Below are 22,821 nucleotides of genomic sequence, written 5' to 3' on the forward strand. Positions count from 1 at the left end.
TTTGCAGTAATGAGGCACACGCATGATCAATAATTGACGCGGCGTCTTTTTTCACCGTGTCACCGTCACAGCGGCAGTAGCCATGTTTCAGGTGGCGACAAATGCGTGTAAGTCTATTAGTTTTCTAAATCCCCGCAAGGATTGTTTGGGTTCAGTGCAGGACCCAGCAGGGGTGCTAGACACAAGAGAGTGGGTGAGTGCCAAAACCTCCTCGCTGTTGTCTTCAAATGAAAAGAGGAACTTAAGTGACCTCAGATAAAAGCACCTTAAAGAGGGGTTCAGGTTCCTAGCAACATCTCCTAAAGGAAAGCAACTGGTGGCCTTCAGATGATGGAGTATGAAAATATGAGTGTATTGAAATCAGAATATAATGCCACTTTACTCAGGAGTGGATTACCACATTAGGTAACTCACCTCAATGCAACAAGGCTGAGTATATAAATAATACCATTTATTGGAATAATAACTGAACATATATTTGCTTGTGCAACACTAAATAATAGGTCAATATTTACTGTAAATACAAAGGGAATTGTACTCATTACTGTAACGAGTCATTGATCATTGATGTTTTTTTCTGTCAGCTGAAGATGCATTTAAACACTACATTTTAATGTATTTCAACCTGGTGGGCAGCAGTGTCAGTAAAACCTATGCTGTGTTAAGATGACGTTTAACATTTTAAATGTTTCCCTTTTTTGTCCACCAGGTGTCACCAAAGGACTGCTGATTCACCTCACCTGTACCATCCTAACTGTGAGGGAGCACTCTACCCAGATGTACTGCACAGTCTTTGGGCTCTGACAGATGCATGACTGCCTCATTCAGCATAAATGATCTGAATACAATCGTTTCTACTGTTAGCATCGTCTGAACACACTCTCGGGTCTTGGGTCACATGATCTGAGTTTTGTTGGCGAGACATTATGTAGACTTTCAAAAATATCAAATGGAAGTTATTTTATTTCTTTTAGTAAACTTAATTTTGCCTCCTTTTTTGGTATAGCCTCACTATTGTTTGATTTAAACACAGTATTCTGCCAAAAGACTGGTTGAGGCCACCAGGTAGATGTGTTGTGAAGTGGCTGACAAAACAGACATTAAGAACTGATGCATATTGGCATGTTGTCAGAGACTGGATAAGTTGACTGTGTCCTCCGTGCAGTATGTAAATAAAGACACATCAGCAAGTGAACAGGAGGGCCTTTAAAGTCTGAGGGCCAGAAACTAATAGCAGAGGTGCTACACGCAGTGAGCATTCCTCCATCACCACAAATCAAATTATCCACCTTTATGAAGTATTTTTATTCCACTACATGAAAGACCTTTTGTTTTCTGCAATTAGAAGGAACAAACACAGTGCATCCTTACTATCATGCTAACGGTGTCACTGCAAAGATGAAGGAGACCGATTATGACGAATAATGACTCAACAAAGTTTTTTTTTTTTTTTAGGATGAAAATATAAAACTCACATGTTCTCTTTATTTGCTGTATATAGATAGATATACACCACTGGAGATTTGGATAAAAGCACACACAAAAAGCTCATGTAAGGATCAACACATGTCTGAAGGTGAAAAGAACGAAACAGAAAAGATGTCTGATTACAAAGATAAAAAACTATCCAAACTCTATATGGTTTCTAAATGTAAATAGTTACATGTGTTGAACTCTGTGCCACATACCAACCGTCTGCTAATACACTCTGTATTCTGTACACGGGGTAGTTTGTACAAAATATGAAATCTACCATTTAATAATAGATATAACATAAAAGTACATTATGTACAATATTAGATGAAGCCTTTTAGTATATAGAGTTATACTAAAGGACACTTGCAAAAAAAGAACAAGAAAACAAAGCTTATTTAAAATAAGGAGCTCCAAAGAAGCCAAATATTAAAGCTATTTCAAGAAGAACAGCAGTCACCAACTAACACTGTGCTCCTCCAGCACATGACAATCAGAGGCTGCAGATTACTGAAGGGATGGAATCACTTACATACACTGAAATAGCCGGGGTGGAGGAGGAACCTCGGTAGCTGTTGTTCTTCAAGACAAACATAAAGACAATGGATGTATTATTTACAATTTGCACATTCAGCTGAAACACTGATGACGAGGTTCTGCAGGCAAAGGAAGAGTAAGACGACGACATAAAGGACTCGCAAGCATCCAGAACAGATCGAACTGATGTCCAAACAATCCCTACAGGACAGTAGGTTTTTCTTTTAACTAAAGGGGGTGCGCAGGTCTCAGCGGGAAAATGATGAAAGTCAATAGTTAAACGGGACAGCAGAGGAGGGGGGAGAGTGGGGGGCGGGGGTAAGGAAAGCTTATGATGGGAGATGTTTCCTCCTGTGGAGGCTAGCTCTTAACAACAGGCACCACGGAGAGGTGACCCCACACACCAAGACAAACAGCATCATGGATTTCAATTCTTTACTTTGTTGTTTTTCAGTTGAGTTTTTATTTTCTTTCAAGTTTTATCAGGAAGTGCTTCATTGCAAGTGGTTTGGGGCGACCACGCTGCCTCTAGTTTCTCTTTTTCCCACAAATAAATCTACTATGTCACTTCAACAAGGCATGTGCTAAGAGTCCAAGCAGCTGCAGATGTGGCAAGCACAGACTTGAACACATCTTCTGGAAACCTATGTTACGTTTTCTAAATGACGCAGCTTTCGCACTACTTCTCCATTCTCAGCAGAGCAAATATCCCCCTCAGACTAAAGGCACTGTGAAACGAAAGGCTTATGTTTGACCTCTACAAACCAAACATACCTCCTCCTCTATGAAGCAATCTCTACCCAGTGTTTCATAAATAAAAAGGGTCTTACTTGAGAAGAGTAGAAAAATCAGCACAGGGTCTGCCCCTGTATGACTTTTCAACACACAGCAACACTGTGTCAATCCCAGACAGGCAACTACATCTCTCTGACCTCACGTAAGCCTCACAGGAATGACACCGACTTGTACTGAATGTTAATGACCATGTTTAACACACTCCTACAATGGCTGGATGAGAACGGGTGACTATAAATAAAACCCACATTCCCCTTTCATCTAACTGGTGCAGCAAACCAGAGACCACTAAAATGGTTCTGAATGTGTAATCAACTATCCGAGCAACAGACACAACCTGCAACCTGTGCTAATTTATTGCCAACACAATGAAAGCCTTATTTTAAGGGGCTAAATTAGAGCAAGATGTTGGCACCAAACTGGGCAGAACAAGATGTGTTAGATGTAAACCTGGACCTCAGTCAGGCAAGCAGTGTTTGATGAATTGATCTCCAGATAAACTGAATGATCATTGAATGAGCAGACGGAAGCAAAATGACAGGGTAGGTAAGAAGGTGGGACCTCACTCTCCTAATACACCACACAGGGAAAAATATAAACAGCTGTTTAGTTTGAGAATGTTAAAGAGAAAAATATAAAGTTTATAGAAACAGCTGACATTGTCTCACCAACTGATGTTTTGTTTTTTTTTTTAACTAAAAAAGTCCTCTGTGGAGGCAACAGTTGGGGTGGGCTCATATTTTTTGTGCAAGCACCTGACATCTATAGAGGCAAGAAGAGAAGACCGCTCACACACCAATGGAACACCTGAGAATATGACCACGAGGGGGCAGCACACTACCCCAAAAACACAAGCGTAGAGGACAGGAAAAGAGAAAACTGGGGAAGGAAGAGGAGCAAAGACATTACAGTATATTAGAAGTGAAGCTTGGGAAATGGTTGGTGTTGTGGTCACTCTACAGACCAAGTGGGGCGGGGACAGGGGGATAAGGCACCGCATGTCCCAAAAAAACCTAACCAGGCTGATTTTGTGTGTCAGGTGGAGCTAGGACTGTTCAGTTCGGTGTTGTGCTGAGCTGGATTGAGATACTGTTGTTGTGCTGGCCTTCTGTGAGCCTGTGGTTCCTCTGTGGATGCTGCTGCTGCTGCTGGTTTGTGCTGGATCTGAGGTGGTCTCTTTAGTGGCCGTCGTGCGTTGTCAACATTTCCTCGGCTCTTCGGTGTAACTCCAGCGCTGTGACAGTTGAGATGTCTTTGGGGAGCTCTGATTTCCTCCGCATCAAAGGGCGTTCTCTGCGCTGATCTCTTTGGATCTGGACACAGACACATTAATGTCGGACTAATTGTCACAGATTCTGTACTGAAGGTGGTCTGACACATTGAAGTGTTGAGTGACTATTATATCTGACCAACTATGGGATTAAACAATACACAATTTTACAATGAAAACACAAATTATCGAAATGATCAAATTATTTACCAGATAAGTAATGTTTTGTACTTGAACATGAAGTGATAATAAAATTATATATTCATCAAAATAAAATAGACCTATAATAAATTGTAAGATTGTAAGAACTTGACAAAAACAAAACAACAAAAAAAGGCAAAATCGACTGCACAGTAAATGTAAACAACTGTGGCACAGGTTGATGGTCACTGAACAAGTGAGCATCCTTATGCGTCTTTTTTAAACACCAATCGAAAGGTTTATATTTGCTGAGTGCCTCTGATCAGAGTGGGTTAGCAAGCAACGTTTACTTAAATAGCAATTTACAAAATCTGACAAATATATAATAAATAAAAACATCAGATAAAATATAAAAAGCACAACAAGTTAAATAAATACATACAGAGGTACTAGTGTGCTGACAGGATCTGTCATATGCTACTTTCTCCTCCTAACTGCAGAGAACATAAAGCCTTTCCTGAAAACTTATCAGGAAAGAAATGCATTTCAGGATGCTGCGGAGGAACAGCATGATGGATGAAACAGCTCATTATCCGTCTGCTGAAGCACAGGTCATACCGAGCCAGTGCTCTCAGTGGAAATAATACATGCACCATGAATCCTAGCACCTCTCCCTTGTTGCAAATGCCAAATATTCGTCCACACCCTGATAAGGCTGAATGTCACCCAAGACGAGACAGCACGGCCTAATTATCAACACATCATACTTTAACGGAGGCAGCCATTGAACCACAATGAAATATTTTTTCCTTGACTTCTTTCATTTTACATTTTTTCCCTTCATGGTTGCTACACTGTACACTGACCTGTGTGGCTTCCTCCTCCATCGCTTTCTTTAGAACACCAACATCGTCCAGCATGGGCCCATCTGTTTCCATGTCCATCGGACTGCCTGATCCTGGGCCGTCGACGTACGTCAGGAACTGGACAGGAAGAAGAGAATGAGACATTATGAAAAACTGTGAAGCAAGATTTTGTTCAGATACTGATTACATACTGAGTTTCAACCAGTGGGAAGAATGGATCAGCTGGGTGAAAGGTTCTTTGCTCACCTGTGGGTTTGCCTTTGCTAGATTCTCAATCTTCAGCCAAGCTTCTTCTCTCTCTTTCCATTTGGTTTTCTCTCTGAGGAACAAAACAAAACCGTTACATCATGAGACTTCTTCAGACGGAAAGTTTTACTTACAAGATGCACACACACGACAAAACTCTGAGTTTGTGGTTTTGTTTACTTATCCGCTTTGTCATTGTTTTCCATCTCCAATGATGTCTGTGTTTTGTTTGATGTCTGGAAATCTCTGTGATATCTAACTTGGTGACTCACTTGCTTTTCTCTGCTTTGAATTGTTGAGTGCAGTCATCAAACAGCTTCTGGTTCATCTCCATGAAGAGTTTGAGAGCGTTATAAATCAGCCCATGAATTGTCCTGCAGACACAAATATTACCACAGGTAACATCACCACAACCCATTATAAGATAAAAAAACACAGACACGGGGGAACACTGAGCAGACACTCACTTGTTCCAGTGGGTTTTGGAGTTCCTGTAAAGGGCTGGGAACATGATGGGCAGGATCTTGGCAGCATTGTCACTAATGAGGCTCATGATGTACTCATTGTTCCAGTAGTACAGAGCTCGCTCTGCCACCTGACAACACAGTTTGTGGCAAAGTTACAGAGAGTATACACACAGACGGCAAAAAGTAGCAACCACACTTACAGTACAGTGAACTAAGAATGTATTCACACTTGTAGTCTGGTTTTGTATGTTGAGCTCAATGTACTCTGCCATTTTTTGTATAATCAAAATCAGTTTGTTGGCCCTTACTGCTCCATGTTTATCCTCCTCATGTTGTTTGGTTGGCATACACTGATCTTATTATGCTGTCAAATCACATGACTTTCAGGGTTGCATCTTGTGATATGAAAAGACGCAACCCTGGTTTGCTTAGAAGTCTCTCATCTGTGATGTATTCATATTATATATATATATATAATATGAATACAGCACTTATATATTCACAGACGCTCAACACGTTTCAGTCTGCTTATGTAGTGCATAAACCTAAAGTGTGAACACACCCCTAAAAACCACATCAGCAGGCTCTAAAATGGAGAGCAGACCTGAAAGTGTGGGCTTGACACACACTTGGCCAGCTGTCTGAAGAGGGGCTCCATGACTTTGACAAACTCTGATGGCTCGATGACGTCCAGTATCTCCTCCAGTTCATTGAGGAACATCACCTCCTTTGGACTGTGCGTCTTTGGCCAATACTTTAACAAAGCCATAACTGTCTGCACACACACACAAACAGGACAGAGAAGAATGTCTTTACAGACCAGCACTATAATCAATGTAATATTTGTTAACATCATATCGATACTTAGACCTTATTTTGAACCCGTTTGTTAAGATTTCAGTTTAAAATGAGTCACATATTATTCTGCTATAATATATATTAGAAAATAATATAATTTATGCACTACGCTCCACAACCACAGAGCAATTTTCTCATTAGATACCAAAACACTGACTTTGGAAAAAGACTCCTTGGGGTTATATTGAAATTAACTGATGCTGAACAGGATATTCAAGGGTAATTCAATTACAACATAAAAGACAAAACAATAATTAGTGATTAAATCTTACCGGTTCTGTGAGCGTGCTATCCTTCTCTAAGAACTGTACCACACAGTAGGCCAGCTAGTAAACAAAGACACAGCATGCTTTACCTCCAACAGTATCACATAAAGATGAACACTGATGTCATATCATCTCCTCACAACAAGGCAAAGTACCTACCTGTGGGTGATATACACTGAGAGACTTGACTTTGTGTAAAGGCAGTAGGACTTTCAGCAGGAAGATCTTGTGCTCTTCTTTCAATGGTAATGCAAAGCCATTGATTATGCTGTAAAAAAGAAAGGGAAGCAATTGCTCCACTGTACTGTAAATCTGCGTATAATCAATAATAACAAGCCTTGTTAATGTAACTGAAGTGTAGCAGAACCATGAAGACCGGCTGCTTACCTGCCTAGAATTTCCAGTAATTCTGCTATTCCATTATGATGCTCAGTTTCATAAATGAACCTGAAATATAGCATCAGACATATGGGTTCATCATGTCGACGCATTTAACAAACTAACAAAATTAACGAAATTATGTCGAGTAGCAAGTACGACTAGAAAACACTCACCTATAAAATATGTTATTGATCTGTTTCCTAATGTACGCTCGCAGGCCCAGGAACTTGCCGTAGATGCGATGCAGAGTGGTCTTTAAAAAATCTCTTTCCCTGGGGTCTTCACTGTCAAACAGTTCTAAGAGCTGAGAAGAAAAAGGGGGTTACTGCAACACAAATCAGACTGAGAAGTGAATACAGAACCTTCTTCCCCTCAAACATTTGTTAAAGCCGTGCACACTAAATTTTTCTTACCTGCATTACAAACCTCTGGTCAATATACTTTTTGGCTATGTTTGGTTGGAAGTCTGTTGACTCTAGGAACCGTAGGAAGAACTCGTAGACGAGCTGAGAAAGAAGAGCAGAGTTTTGTGAGTGTGTCTGAAAGCAGACAGGATTCTTTACACTGAACGCAACTTCTTGACAGTGTACCTGTAGATGTGGCCATGCAGCTTCTAGTGTGGGCTCATCTTCCTCTGGGTCAAACTCGGCACCAGTGGGGTTGGATGATGGCGGCAACGTCCTGAACATATTCACAGAAAACTGGGGACAAGACAAAACAGACAGAGAGTTTAACTAATTCCAGAAACTGCAAAAATTCTTAGTTGACCTAACACTTCACCCCCCAAAAAAATCTAATTTCCACATTTTTTTTATTTCTCTATGAACCATATATGTGCTATTCATTCTCGGTGATGGATGAATAGCGCAGCAACATTGCATTTAGTGTTACAGCCATTACAGCTATTACCAAAGTCTGGAAAACACATGTCAGTCCAACAAAAGACGTTTGTTTGCTTCAAAAACACAGTGCCTGAGAAGCCAATTGGGTTGTTTACTGATAATTAATTCCACAGTACCGAGAAATATTTAATAAGAGGAGAACTAAGTAGCATAATCTAACAGAAAAAGGAGAGCCTCTAAACCAAAATAAACAAAAACTGTGTGATATGGCTGCTATGCAAGTGCAAACATCAACATAAAAATGCACATCAAAACAAAACTAGAGCCTCTGCAAGCCAATTTATGAACAGATTCTATCTTGCTCTTGTGAGAACTGCTAAGCTGTCTACTAAAAAATAATCCACTATACCCAAAATATCAACCTGACCTCAAAATACCTAATATTTCATTGTGAACGTCAGAATAAATCAAATTGTTGAAAATTCTCTGTTGTGCTTGCAACAGTATGACAAGTTCCAACTGGGAAGGATCCATCTGTTTTTTTCCTTCAAGTCTATTCTCACTTTCAAGACAGTGCATTTAGAAAGTCCCAGGAGAACTCAGATGACCAGAGGTCAGGGCACAGTCACTCACCATCATGTTTATGTTCTTAGCAGAAACCTTTCTTACTTCCCCCCTCAGAGAATAGGACTAATGGAACAACTACTGCCGTGTCATCCAAAGGTCTCCTAAAATATTGTTCTCAAGCTCAAACGGTGAAGCGACAAGCATGGCCTGAAAGATCCAGGCCTTGTGGGAGAAAATTGTGCGTACAGTGTTAACATAAGAATACACTCTTTATTGCCATAGAGGAGTTTGCCATGTCAGTCTCCATACTTTGATGATGAAAGCTAGCAGTGGACTTCAAAGAACCCTCATCTTTAAGGGGGCAGGGAAACAGGGCTCCCAGCAATGAGAGTATATTTTTATGCTGATTTTGCACCTCAGTTGCATTTTCGGCTGCATTCATCAAATGAAGCCCTGACAACGAGGATGGAGGGACATTTGCACCTTGATCATCTGCAGTTTACCATGTGGCATTGAGGCAGGGCTTTGATTAACATCAAAGGCTTTGTAATTTGGCATGAGAAAGCAAATCTGGCACAGTGAACACATCTAGTTCACAATATTAATGAAACACATGTCCAGTAATCATACACTCAAGGCTCAATGGCCACGGCTTCCAACCCAAACAAGTGGAGGGTACAAAATCTTTAGACAAACAAACCTAAGTGATGGGAAACAATAATTTATCACTAAATATCTTGCAATGATTTAAAGATTTTAAACAGTTCAACAAATGTTTAGGTTCAGACTGAGGTCAGTGATGCTCATTGACTTTCCTGTGAATCAGTGATAAGTCAAAAAAATACAATAATTTCATTTCTGGCAGTTGACACAAGAGCTCTTCTCAGGCTTCTTCACAGATAGTGGGAATAAAAGCATTAGGTACAATGTACTGACTGTGATTGCTTTTCAGTCTAGAAACCAGACACATAAAATCCTCAAGTGTTTTTTTTAGTCGACTTCACATCCTGAGTGTATTGCTTGGGACCCAACTAAGTAAAGCATGAAGTCTTAAGATGGACGCCTGGATGTTTAGAGTAAAACTCTGTTTCACAACAGTATTTCCTAATCGTCTGTAGTTTTTGTCCTCAAAGAAAGTCTTAGTCTGCTAATTATAAACTAAACTAGTACAACCTGACAAGCACAGTCATTCTCCATACAGGATTTCCAGTCTTCCTGGGTGAATGGTGTACAGCAGTGAGATAGTGAACATGAGTCTGTTCGTGTGTGGAACTAGTGCAGAAATAATCAGAATTTTTGATTAAATAATAAAACTGTCTGTTGAATGACAAACCCCTAATTCACTGCGTTTCAATACTGACCATGTGAACCACCTCTGGGTAGATAGGTTCGGTGATGACGTTCCTGTTGTGGGTGATGTACTCCACCATCTCGCTCAGCGCTGCTCGTTTCACCTCCTTCCATTTTAGGTCACTCAGTGGGTCTGAGACAAAATCGAAGAGAACGCAGCACTGACGCAACTTCTGGATGAAGAGCTTCTCCTGCTCTGCAGGGGGAACGTCTAGGAAACAAAAATGAAAAGAAGGCTCGATTTAAGAGAGCTGCAGTATAGCATAGGACAGCAGTAACATGCAAGATGATTACAATATGTGAGGGAACATGCACAACTGAACAACAACCATTTTATCATCCCTGAATATACAAGCAGTTAAAGGCAATGATGAAATAATACTTATATGCACAAAAGTTTGGTTGACAAGCTTAAAAAATAAATAAAAAATTAAAATGCAAATGTGAAATCAATATTTTGCATTTCAAAGGCAGAGCTATGACTCCATGAATGATGCAGAGGCTCTAAATTAGCCTTTGGGAATATGGAGCCACACCTGTTTGTGTGTCATTATTAACTTGAAATTAACAAGATCCGTACAGCTCCTCGTGCCACAGAAAAAAACTACATGAATTGTCAGCAGCTGCCCTGAATAAATGCATAAAAGGTGAAAAACATTGATACTTAATACTGTCACACAGAGACAACAGCTACTCTGTGGGGGCATGAAATGCCGACCCAACGCACACATCAAAGCTGTAAAGCCATAAGAGTAAAGTAACTTCAGAACTATGCTAAAGCTACAGGAACCTATGTTTGTTGACAGTACTCAGGAAGCACTAAGCTTTTTTGGGAAGGACTACATTACAATAATCAATCTTTATTGCACTAAATTGTATCCACTTTCTTTACTGTTTTTACATTATTATTAAATGTCAGTAGCGGCCTATGAGAAATAACAAAATAAAAACAGCTCCTCTTGCAAATCACAAATTACCGGTAGGCTCTTTGCTGAACTACAGAAAGTACCCTGAAACGAAGAAAAGGGAATATGCGCTCATAGGACTAGTGACATTAAATCAAACCTACCTATGGGGCTGCATTAATCGGTTTGCCACAGCCTGAGACAGATGAGTCAGTTTTTTCTGCCCATTAACAATCTGCATGTGTACCATACATCACCATGGTGACTGCAGACACAGACAGGACTTTGGACCAGGGGGTGACCACTGCTAATCAAAGATGCAGGCAGGCTGCTGCTACACTGGAATCATATGCTGCTGATTTTCTGATCTTTTAGCTGTGGGCGAAGGATGTGTCAGCCAAAATGACCTTGTTAAAAAATGGAATACCTACTGGGAGTAAAGCAAAAACCTAAACACAATCAGTCTCCATCACTTTTTAATAAGGCAAATAAATGCAGAGGTTACTGCCAAGGAACATTTTTCTGTTCTCCTGTTCAACGAACTGGGACTGGAATATAGCTAGATATGAGATATTACAGTACAGCCTTAGTATTCAGAACAATAATGTTGGTAACATTTCAAAGATTCACAACTTGGTTGAAAAAGCGTCACTGAAACTCTCATTAAACTCTGCGGTGACATTTACTTTAACCTCAAATCACGTATAGAGCACATGGTGCAGAGAGGAGTGGTAAACACACTCTTGGCTGAATTAAGAAATTAAGTGTGTACCACACAACCCAAAGTCACAGCCAGTAAAAGACATGACAGATGCTTTGCACAAACACCAATAAGAGAGTAACAGAAGTCCATATTACTGATTCAATGGACCTTTCACCTTCAAAGTAAAAGTTACGCATAAAACTACGAGTAAAACTACAGATTCTCTACACAAGTCACAGACTCATATGACTTGCATATGAATACACAGTCTGTACAAGGGCTTAGTCTTGCTACTATTTTGGCTTGAGGTGACATTTTGTAATATTTAAATAGTCAGCCTTTAGTAACCATTAAAGATTGTCTGGAGAACTATGAGCCATTTAGTACTAGTCGATGTTTGATCAAGGTATTCATAAACTTGCAGGTGGCCTACAAGTTTGTGTAAGGCCATAATCAGCATAGGACTTTGGTATAAGAAATGTTAAAATGTTATCAAAAGTACTGATGCTTAGTGAGGCTGAAATGGGTCAAGCTGTTGATTCTGAAAGAGCTGCATCTCAATCCAGGGCACCATCATACAGACTTTCTATAATAATTGTATTCAACACACAACACAAAATACAGCTGCTTGTGTGTAGCTTGTATTCTGTATTCCTGCTTCTATTAGTTCTCCACAGTGAAGCTAGGCCATAAAACATATGGCCTAGCTTGCTTTCAATTTGCGTCTCAATTGCAGCACTACCGCTCAGCAGCCTGTTCATTATTTCGGTGCCATACAGGGCCTTTAAGAAGTAATATAAAGCTGCGTATAGTGAAGTCATTTGACATGTGTAAAAACATTTGTGCATTTTTCTGCTGAGAATAAACACTGGTCCACCTCATCTTACCAGCCTTTGAGTGCCAAGAGTTCTACCAGCTCCTGTTACACAACAGCACTAGGGTTTCTGAACAGGCCTAAAATATTAAGAGACGTGCTGTGAAACTGCAGACTTCACACACAGGCATCTCTGCATGGATGGGAAAATAACCTTTGCTCATCTGTGGGCTCCTGCTTGCACACAGGAAGACAGTCATGAACACAAATCCAGAAGTGACTAGTGCAGAATATGTAATAAAGTGATTAATAAAAACGTCACCAAAGGGGAATACTTTGTTCTTAGCCTGTATTAATAGAGACACAGGACATCACATGCAAACTAGGAAAGGTGGTTTTGCACTGAAACTTGACACAATTTTCGCTGCGCATTTCAATGTTACAAGCCAAACTTTTCAGTAATATTACTAAATACAAGTTGCAAAAAGAGGCACTTAATCTCATTAATCTGGAGTAAAGATCTGTGTACACGCTCAGTCCAGCACACTTGCAGGTCCCAGCTCCAAGCATGTCTGAGTAAATAGTAACCCAGCAGGCCAGTAGAGATACAGCAACACACAGACCATTTCAACATACAATATGTGTCAAGTTACAACAGATACGCATGTCCCATACAATAAAGACACAAACAAACAAACCACAAGCTTTGACCTGACTTCCTATGACATCAATAGACTTGATGGGGGAGGGGTGACTTTAAAAAATAGCACTCTTTTTCACTCTCTTGCCCTCCCTCCCTGACTGAAGCGAAGCTATGCAATGCCTTGGCAAAACCCTTCCTTGTTGACATACATACACAATCAGACACTTCCTCTCCCCAAAATACTCATGCCAACAACACTAAGAGGATAGGAGCATTTAGTCTCTTGCACCAACTTCCAGAAAAGTCATCTCATTTCCAAATTTCTTGCATAAAGCTCAATCTGCTTTATTTCAACACCACTGTAACTCATCTCCCCTTGAAACACACACAGAGTAGCAGAAGAGGAAGATTTACTATTCTCACCTCTAAAATGCATAAGGGCCACAGGCTGGAAAGGCCCATTGGAGCTCGATGCATCCAGAACCATCCCACTGGTAGCTCTAGTACATGCCAACATCAGTGAGCTGAGGCAGGAGACAGGGGAGAAGAGGGCAGCCCAGGCTAAGGCGAGGAGCCAGCCTCCATTTTAGCACGAACACTCAGAGCAGAAAATGAAGCTCCCCTGCTGCTGGAGGGAACCAGCTAGTTAGTGATGTCATCCCCCACAGCAGCCACCCAGTTGGCTGGCTGCAATCACATGGGCGGGCTGTCAGAATAAGTAAACATGAGGGAAGGGATTGGCTGGTGTGCTGAGAGGAAAGGGGTGGAACAGTTGCTGTGATTGGAGCCAGAGAAGCTACATCTGTCAAGAGTACAAAAAAGTACAAACTGCAGATCTGATTTCTGTTAAGTCCGCTTTGAAACATTTATAAATACACAGAATAATAATACTATCCATCAAGTAGGCAGCTCACAGGAACCAGAGGAAATAAAATAACCCTTTTCATTTATGAATAAAACACCATAATGCAAAGAATGTATCTAATGACATCAAAATATACATTAAGAGTGTATGTTCAGCAATGATGTGTGCTTAATATATGCAGGATATATTTTTTAAGTATGTGACCATTTGTTATGTGTGCCATGTTTATGAGTATATCTGTGAGTCTTTGCATGACAGATGGCTCTCCAGGAGCACAGCCTGAGTCCAGGTGTATGTGACAGAGAAACAGGAAGGCAGGAAGTCTAAAGTGAGCAACACAGGATGTGGATATGCAGATAGCCGCACACTGTCTCAGCAGCACCGGGGACAAAACCTTGCACTGTAAAGCTGTGCAGGAGGAAGGGCATGTCTACAATTATGCAAACAGCTGACTAGGAAGAAAAACTCTGCTCACAAACAAGTGTTTAGCAAATCAAGCAATGGCAGGAGAATTACTCTCAATGACTTGCACATCCAGTAACCAATACATCCTTACTAAGGACAACAGGTCACATTCATTTTCATTATAAATGCTGCGCTAGTCTCAATGAATGCTTTGTGGTTCACTTTACTGGAAGAACTGCAAATGCATATGAACACACACAAGACAAAGGGCTGCAGCTTAGCCTATGTGCTTCTTGAACTGTGCAGCAAAAGACAAACAAAATATACAAGCAGTGCTAGATGAAACACAAACAGTAATTTATAGGCAAAATGTAACCATTTGCAAACATTTCCCTTGAAAAAGGGTAAAGTCCTGTTCAAACACACTTTGCATAACCCATCATGCTTAGCATTTTATTACCAGACTAATGAGGGCAATTCAACAGGGAGCCTGCATCCAGGGTAATAACCTTAGTGTATGCTTCACTTTTTATGAAGCACAAATATAGTTTGAGCATTATTTTTTACTTTTTATGGCTACAAACTTTACTCCATGTGCCGAATTTAAAAAGATTATGTTGGTGTACTCCTATATAATAATTTTCTACACAGCAAAAAGCAAGGAACTAAGTCCTCTCAATATTGTGAAAATGTGTCAGTAAAAAAAGATTTGGGTTTAGTTAAAAAATATGCTTTTTTTGTAGTTTTGTAGAAAACACCTAGTTTTCTTTAACATGTTATAACTTGTCACAGCTCCTCCTTGTGGGTTTGCACTTGTGTTTCAGATGTGTTAGGGTGGTTCAAGCTGTGGTGTCCCGTGGCATTAAATTCTCACAGGTTTCTTGTAGTGTTAACTACACAGTCTTTAGTAGGTAAAAAATAGCCATACATATCTGACTTGTAAGTCTTTAAACTGTATTGCACAAAACAATTATGTCTAGATCTCTAACAAAGATCGACAGTCACAAAGAAGAACTAACATCAAGTCTATATCCAAATCTTTACAATAGTGGAGTGTTTCTAGTCTGATCATATAAAGGGCTCTTTCTTGCTATTTTGCCATGCCTCGTCATAGGGGATCCTTCCATCTGAAGATCTGTTGTTCAGACCAAGACAAGATAACACTAAACATGCCCAAATGCTATGAATACACTCCAAATGCTTCTTTGGCACATGCACTCATCAGGCTTGAGCTTTTTATTTCCATGTCTGTGCTATTTCTAGCAATGGACAGAAAGACGGTGAAGTTGTGAGGCATCACGAATCTGTCCAGAATGGGGCGTAAAATGAGCCTTCTTGTGTTACAGCAGAGCTTTCTCTAAACTCATCACTGACAGCAGCAGGAGAGCCTGAAATACACAGCTGAGTGGTTCATTTACAGGTCTGCTGATCTTCAATGTCATGGTCTTCTGTAAGTGCTTAGGGCTCAGATCTATTTGGAGAGCTGAGGACACAGGCTCTTTTAACAGTAGCCGAACTTAATTTTCCCCTTAAGCAGCTTCTGCTGATAAAAAACACAGCTCTATCCAGCTCCAGATCAATTCCAACACAATACACAAAGCCTAAAATAAGGGAGGTCAGATTCATTGCTCTGTACTATTTTCACATTCAAAGTTATTAAACTACCAGCTCAAAGTCTCTGCTGCATTTAAAAATGCTAAGAAAACTGTCACAGAACTATGATACATTAACTAAAGTGAGACTGGGTGTAATATTGTTTTCACAGTATTTCATTTTCTTAAAATTATTTTATAATTCATATAATTGCTTATAATTCTTAAAATTCCTGGCTTACCCTTTTGTATCCTTCACCAGCACCTGCCCAGGGAATCACTTCGGCCAATTGTAATTTACCACACACTATTATTCAAAACTAACCAAACAGATTGGATTAACATCAAGCATCCTTGTCCTGTATTATTCTTATACATAAACTATAGCACAATTAATATCTTACAAATATGGCTGACACTCAGTTTCATAGTACGCAACCTTCTCATATTATTTTCATGTCATTGCTGTCTCTTTTTGTCTCTCTCTACCAAAACATTTTCCGACCTTTGGACACATGGACTCCACAAGACCTCTGAAGGAGCACTGTGGTATGTGGCACCAACATGTTACCAGCACATCCTTTAATTTCTTCAAGTTGTAAGTTCAAACTACGGTACTGTGTATCAGCTCAGCCTGTCACCATTTCACTGTCTTGAGGCACTACAGGTCAGTACTCAACATTAAACAATAAAGACTAGCCATGCTGTTTCAGACTTACCCCTATACAGTCATCTGCCCACATGTAGGTTTTATATCAGCTCGTGTCTCACGCATCCGACAGCTGGACCACAAGATGTGATTGTTGAAGTGCTAACATATCCCAGACTATTGCTTGCATTGTTGTTACATGACAGTAAAGAAAACCAATTAATCTTAGCATTAATCTGATCACTACCTATCAGATGTCTGCATTAAGTTATTAAGTTTAGGTCCGGACAGTGTACAAATACACTGCATGGCCTCTGGCCTATAAAGATTGTTAAAGATTATGTCCTTCCATTTTGCGAAAACGAAATACAAATGTCTATTTCTGCCGTAACAATACAAAAACTTTGACACAGTTGGCCAACATGGGCTCAAATGCTCTGACCAGCAGGTGGCGACAAACGCCACAAGACAGATGCCATATTCAGGACAGCTCCTGCTTCACACAAGGACACATACAGAGGCAACAACTGTTGTTCTGTTCTTTTTGGCATGTACATTAACACTTGACACCAGACAACAAAGGAATATGCACATGAAGAACATTCATCTCCTCCCTAATTGCTGCACTCAGATATATATAGAAAACATTTACGCAAGACACAGTTTGAGTATTTTGTCACAACCTTACGAAATGCATGCACAGTTGCTGTTACTCACACCACTCTCCCATCAACAGAAAACAATTGAACTGCAGTTGAACTAAATGCAAAATCTGGACAGATGAATATACTCTGCTGTCACAAAAAAAGACATGGAGTGAATCCATGGGGGGGAAAAACTGCTAGTGGTAAGGGTTTTTAGTCTTGCCGCAACTTTGTAGCTCTGCAGGACAGGCTCTCGGACATGTGTTACCATCAGGAGGTGGTGAACATGCCTGGAATGAAAACAGGCCAAGCAAGGAGCCTGTTTGGACAGGACTAAGTGATAACATCTACTAGGCCACTGTGGGATAATATTTTGCAGAATGTTACCAAACCTCACATTGGGGTGTGGGAAGTGAGCAGGTTATCAAGAGTTTAAGCTGTGTTCATTGGTGTGACTACTAACTGAGATAAAGTCATTTTTTTAAGATTTAATCCCCTTGTGTATCCTTCATTTCAAGTCTTAAAAAAAGACTAGAAGACTGGAGCATGACAACACAACAACAGATGACTTTGTATTGCCCAAGTCTTCCAAAGAGAGCAATAACAAAGGAATGCTGTTTTTGCTCAAGGATAGGGTTTATGTGTGCTGACAATATTACATTCACCACAACAAGGGTAATAATAAGTGCCATAAACTTGTCACTGCTGTTGCAACAGTTGTAAATAATTTAACAATTCAGGAAGTATCTGTCCTTGAGGAGATGTTTCTGCCTACCCCTCTATCAGGCACATGCCCAATGACCCAACTTTGTATCACTTAGAAAATAGTCAACAGGGGACATTTCACTAAAACCCTTTTTTAAAACAAGAACACTGTCTCCGAACAGTTAAACAGTGTTTTTATTTTTTGTGTTTATTTGTATTTTCAAAGTTTATGTAAGGATGTTTTCACTGCATCTTATCATCTTATCGTTCTTAAAATATTTTTTTTTAATTGCTTACTTACATTTTCCCCCAATAGCCAACAATACCATTGTAGCCATTGGTTTTCCTTACACCATCAAGTTGGATAATTATTTATTAAAGTACTGGGGAAAAACAGGGGACTGAATTGCTGTGTGTATTCAGGCATGCATACACACACACACAGCATGCACTGACAATATGCCCAGAGGCCTTACAGCAGTGTCCACTCCTTGATTTTCCATCTGGTGCTAAGCTGACACTGGGATTAGTCATTAAAGTAAATATCAATATACATGTTTAAAGTTCTGAACAAAAGAAAGGAGAAGTAACAGTAGTATTGCTGCCAAACATTTCTTATCTGGTCACTGGCAACATCCTGAAACACAAGGACTGTGGAATTAAAGCTTTATCTCTGGATTACCACTAAATATAGATGCTTGGGTTAAATCCAGCACAAAATCCATGCCATGTACGTCCTCTGTTTGTTTCCACGTATTGCGTAACGTCATGCTCAGCTTGGTATTAAAATGAGGACTGATGTCCATGGACATTTCAGCAGGGAAAGAGTGAGTAAAATGGTACGTGCTTGTTCAGTGCATATTTTTGTGAGGTATGGACCTATCTTTGTCCAGACAGCAGTTAATTTGAGTCTTAAATTCATGATTTTTGGCCATTAAAAAGGCAATTTGTCTACAATTCCACAACCATGGGCAAAATGATAACTAGTGATGAACTGGCCTGTTGGTTTACTATGGCCAAAGGATTTCATGTTGTCCTGTAGGTATTTACCTTTAAAAGCAGGTAGTTTCTGCAGCTCCCTGTTGTTGCTTAAGCTGAAGCGGGAGGAGCTCTGCCTCTTGTCCTTTTTGACAGGTGTCTGTGAACCTGGCTGCTTCCCCTTTAGTAGCTGGGTGGTGGGAGGAAGACTGTTGCTCGCTTTCCTGTTTGAGCTCTGCTGAAACAAAAGAAAAACCCACATTAGACACACTGAGGTAATGTCTATGCTAAACAAAGGCACCCAGAATGTGAAAAAGAGTGTGGGCATCTCTTTAGGAATCTCATTAATTTTTAGTGCATATTGCCACTAACCAAGCAGTTTGATTGCTTGCCCTAGGTGGGAGCTTTTTTAATTATATACGGTATGTTACTATCCACTCAATAAGATAGAGTCAAGTATTATGTAACTAAGGTCATAAACCACAGTTCACCCAATGTACAGATACTGTTTACATAGAACATGCATGAGGAACTCAAGTTTACACAGGATACAACAAACTGTTATCAAACCAACCAGCTGTTTATGTAACAATGGCTTAAAAACATGAATATGAAGGGTTAGCTCTAATCCTTATCACCTGAATATAGCAAATTCCTCACAGCTGGTCACACCTGCCTACTGGGATACATTCAACATAGACCTGGTGGCACAGAGCTTACTTTAACAGATGCCACTGTGGAGCTGTGTGTGGAGTCTGAGTCACAGGATTTATCAAATTCATGTAAGACCCAGCTAAAGTTGGCTACAGTCCATGCAGGAGGTTATCTTGTGTCACAAGAAAGTTGTTTAGTAAAGAGGAAAATAAAAGTGAGCTAGTCTGAGATATGATCTGCAACAGATCACAACAAAACCTTGAATTAACATACAGCAAGATGTAGGATTATTAACCAAGCTTGGTTGGGTGAAAACACCAAAATAACGTAATAGACCAACAAATTGGTCATAATTAACTGATGTTGAGCCAAAGTATAATAAAACACAGGCCAGTGGTGGCAGTCTTCCAACATATTACAATCTAGTACAGAGAGCTACCTTTTGCTTTTAAAACAGCACAACCAGCTGTCAGCTGTGCGAGCAAGCCTGAAAAAAAGTGCATCAACATGTTTGTTTTTTTGTAAAAAATGAGTCCATGAAGGTAAATATCTATATTTGCCAGCAGGTGCATTTAGGCCATACTGCATGACCATTAAAAGCCTTCATAAAATAATATAGGACCAGGCAGGCCATAATGTGAAGTAATTATTCAGTCCAGATGCCTGTGCTATCAGCCCACATAGTTTGCCATGTGGGCTGAAGGTAGCCTTTAACAGATTTGAACCTTTTCAGGCAGAAGCACAGAAAGTCAAAGGCAGGTCAGAATATAATGCCGTTTTTAACAGACTGCACATTAGGACAATCTATTAAAGATTGCATATTAGCTAGTATTCACATTCTTCATCGTGCAATCCTAGCACATCCATTTGTCAATATGGTCTCATGTACACACATCAGTTGTGGAACATACAGATGCTTTCTCTGCAGTCTGCTCTGTTGAGCTAGCAATCATCTGTCACTAATGAGTTTAGAAACCACTTCCTTATTGTAAGAACAGCTACCATCCTCTAGTGTTGCCATCAAGTCCTGTGGACTTACTTTGTTGATAACAGACTTCTTAACAAAGGTTGGTGATATTATTGATTTGAAACTTTTTGCCTTGTCACTAACAAATCAACCCTGAGAAATTATATAACTGCAGCAGTGTCCGTAACAGTGTGAGTCACGTGTAAACACATCAACAGCACATTGCATCTACATGAGATTCTAATTTACAGTTCGTCCTTCATTATTGCCTTGCTGGCAGCTCTGACCCCAGCAGTGAGTAGCTGCTTTACAACAGAAGAACCGTATGACTTCTCCCAAACCTAACTATATAAGCACAGAGATGGTGGAGGCAATTATACTGGTTCACATTTCTGAACAGGTATTATAGTTACCAGCATTTTCTTTCTTTTTTTAATCATTTCACCCTCAGACAAACAGCACCAGAATCTGTAACAAGACTATTTACAATACAATATGATGCCTTTTTGCCACATCACATGCAGTAGTTATGACCTCAGGGCATGATCCTATCCCATCTAAGGATCATCTTGCATATTTTTTCTGGTTGCGTTTTGGTGCACTGATATTACAGGCCATTTTCACACATAGTCACACAATGCAGCATCAGTGACAACTTCCAGAAGGGTTTACCAGGTATTCCATACTTCCTACCTCATGATCCGAATTTTCTTGTCCTCCACTCTTTCCCACTTTTCCGGGCTTAGGAATCTCCTGGAAGAAGGAAAATGTATTTACTTGATATTAATAAATACGTAAGCTGACAGTCTCAGTAAGCAGTCAATCATTGAATACCGCCCTGCATAAATCCAGGCTAAATATAGTACGCCTGCCCACCCAGTCTCGCACTCCTGTTTGAACACAGTAGTAGGTCTGCTGCTAGCTAGCTAACGTCAAAACCATTCACACGACCCTAAATTTCAGTTTATGAAAGTAATTAAATTAACAGATCAATTATACACACATGTTTTATGGGAAGACATATGCATTCATAGAATACTATCTCACTTCAGAATAACGGCAAAGTATTTAAACAATGTAGCAGAAAGGTGCTAACATGTTGGCAAAACAGCGGTTAGCTGGTAATGATTGCTGGTTGGCTAACGTTAATGGGATGGGACACTGCGCTGTTAGCTAAATTTTTCGTTACGCGCCCGGCTTATCAATTAATGCACTGAAATACACCTCGTGCAGAGTTTTTTTCACTACCGAGAGAACCTCTTAGATATTTTCAAACTCACCTTATCCTTTTTCGATTTGTTCGGCATTGTACAACCGTAGCCGCCCTTGCTCCCCTCTCGGATACTCCACAACCAAAACCTTGACAACTCTCCGGGCACCACACTGCAAGGCGGTTCAGCCTGTCCTCCCGCTGTGATTGGCTGCTGTTTGTCAGCTGACTTGAGCTTCTCAGATTGACAGCAGAAGGCAGTGGGAGCTCCCTGCTGGTGACAGGAAGGATATTACAGCATTCTGTCAATGTCTCCTCAGCTTTGTAATTTGAGATGATCACACTCACTGTAAAAATACATTGTCACAAAATACAAATTAAAGTTGCATTACATTGCTTATTGTGGCTTTAATGTTAAATTTACTGCTGGACCTCTGTGTAGTGTTACTTCTAGAATATTTCAGTAGCTTGGTAAATGCAGCACCCATGTTGCAGTGTTTCTTTACTGCCACCCACTGGGAATGCCCTATAATGTCCATCTAAATTGTATCCTATTTCTGTCCCAATACTTTTTGTTTTTTAATATGTCACAAATTCAACTTTTTTGTACATATTCACGTGTATTCGACTCATCCCACTTATGTGAATGCTCCATGTTAATGATTCATACACTTTCCTACTTTGACAGCATGCAATTCACAAATTTAGTACTTCTCTTCAAATGTATGTTCTGCTACAAATTAACACTGTAATGCTACCTGCATCACCTAATTAGCAACTACATACTGTATAAAGTAAAATCTTCAGTCATCAATAAAAGTAACCAAACATCACTTAACAATCTTTATTCATACCGTTTTCCAAGAGTTAACAGTTTTGACAGTTGATATTTACAGTTAAAGAACACAACTTTGGAATGTCAATAAATACATAAATGCATTGATACAACTTAAAAGTACAAAAAAGTAACACCTTTAAAAATAAAGTTCTACAAGGAATGCATCCGAGCTGTATATGGTCAATTCAAA

At 39.9% G+C, this 22,821-nt stretch overlaps 1 protein-coding gene across 3 annotated transcripts; it reads right to left on the reverse strand.

Moving 5' to 3' along the window:
• Positions 1 to 1,449: 1,449 nt before the first annotated feature.
• Positions 1,450 to 21,980, reverse strand: ppp2r5cb (protein phosphatase 2, regulatory subunit B', gamma b). Of its 3 annotated transcripts, none has more exons than XM_028397070.1 (16): positions 21,864 to 21,980; positions 21,277 to 21,336; positions 19,035 to 19,197; positions 10,071 to 10,270; positions 7,891 to 8,001; positions 7,714 to 7,806; positions 7,474 to 7,604; positions 7,307 to 7,366; positions 7,079 to 7,187; positions 6,926 to 6,979; positions 6,400 to 6,570; positions 5,796 to 5,923; positions 5,601 to 5,702; positions 5,329 to 5,401; positions 5,083 to 5,199; positions 1,450 to 4,118 (listed from the first exon to the last, which is right to left on the reverse strand). In XM_028397070.1, the coding sequence occupies exons 1-16, from the start codon at positions 21,888 to 21,890 to the stop codon at positions 3,984 to 3,986; spliced, it is 1,734 nt and encodes a 577-aa protein (XP_028252871.1). In that variant the 5' UTR covers positions 21,891 to 21,980; the 3' UTR covers positions 1,450 to 3,983. The 3 variants fall into 3 exon arrangements, with proteins under 3 accessions (XP_028252871.1, XP_028252870.1, XP_028252872.1); XM_028397069.1 differs by having other exon boundaries at positions 19,035 to 19,200; XM_028397071.1 differs by lacking the exons at positions 19,035 to 19,197; positions 21,277 to 21,336; positions 21,864 to 21,980 and adding an exon at positions 13,548 to 13,750.
• Between the last annotated feature and the right edge of the window lie 841 nt (positions 21,981 to 22,821).

The sequence above is a fragment of the Parambassis ranga genome, chromosome 24, assembly GCF_900634625.1.
Source record: "Parambassis ranga chromosome 24, fParRan2.1, whole genome shotgun sequence".
In the NCBI taxonomy this organism is placed as follows: Eukaryota; Metazoa; Chordata; class Actinopteri; family Ambassidae; genus Parambassis; species Parambassis ranga.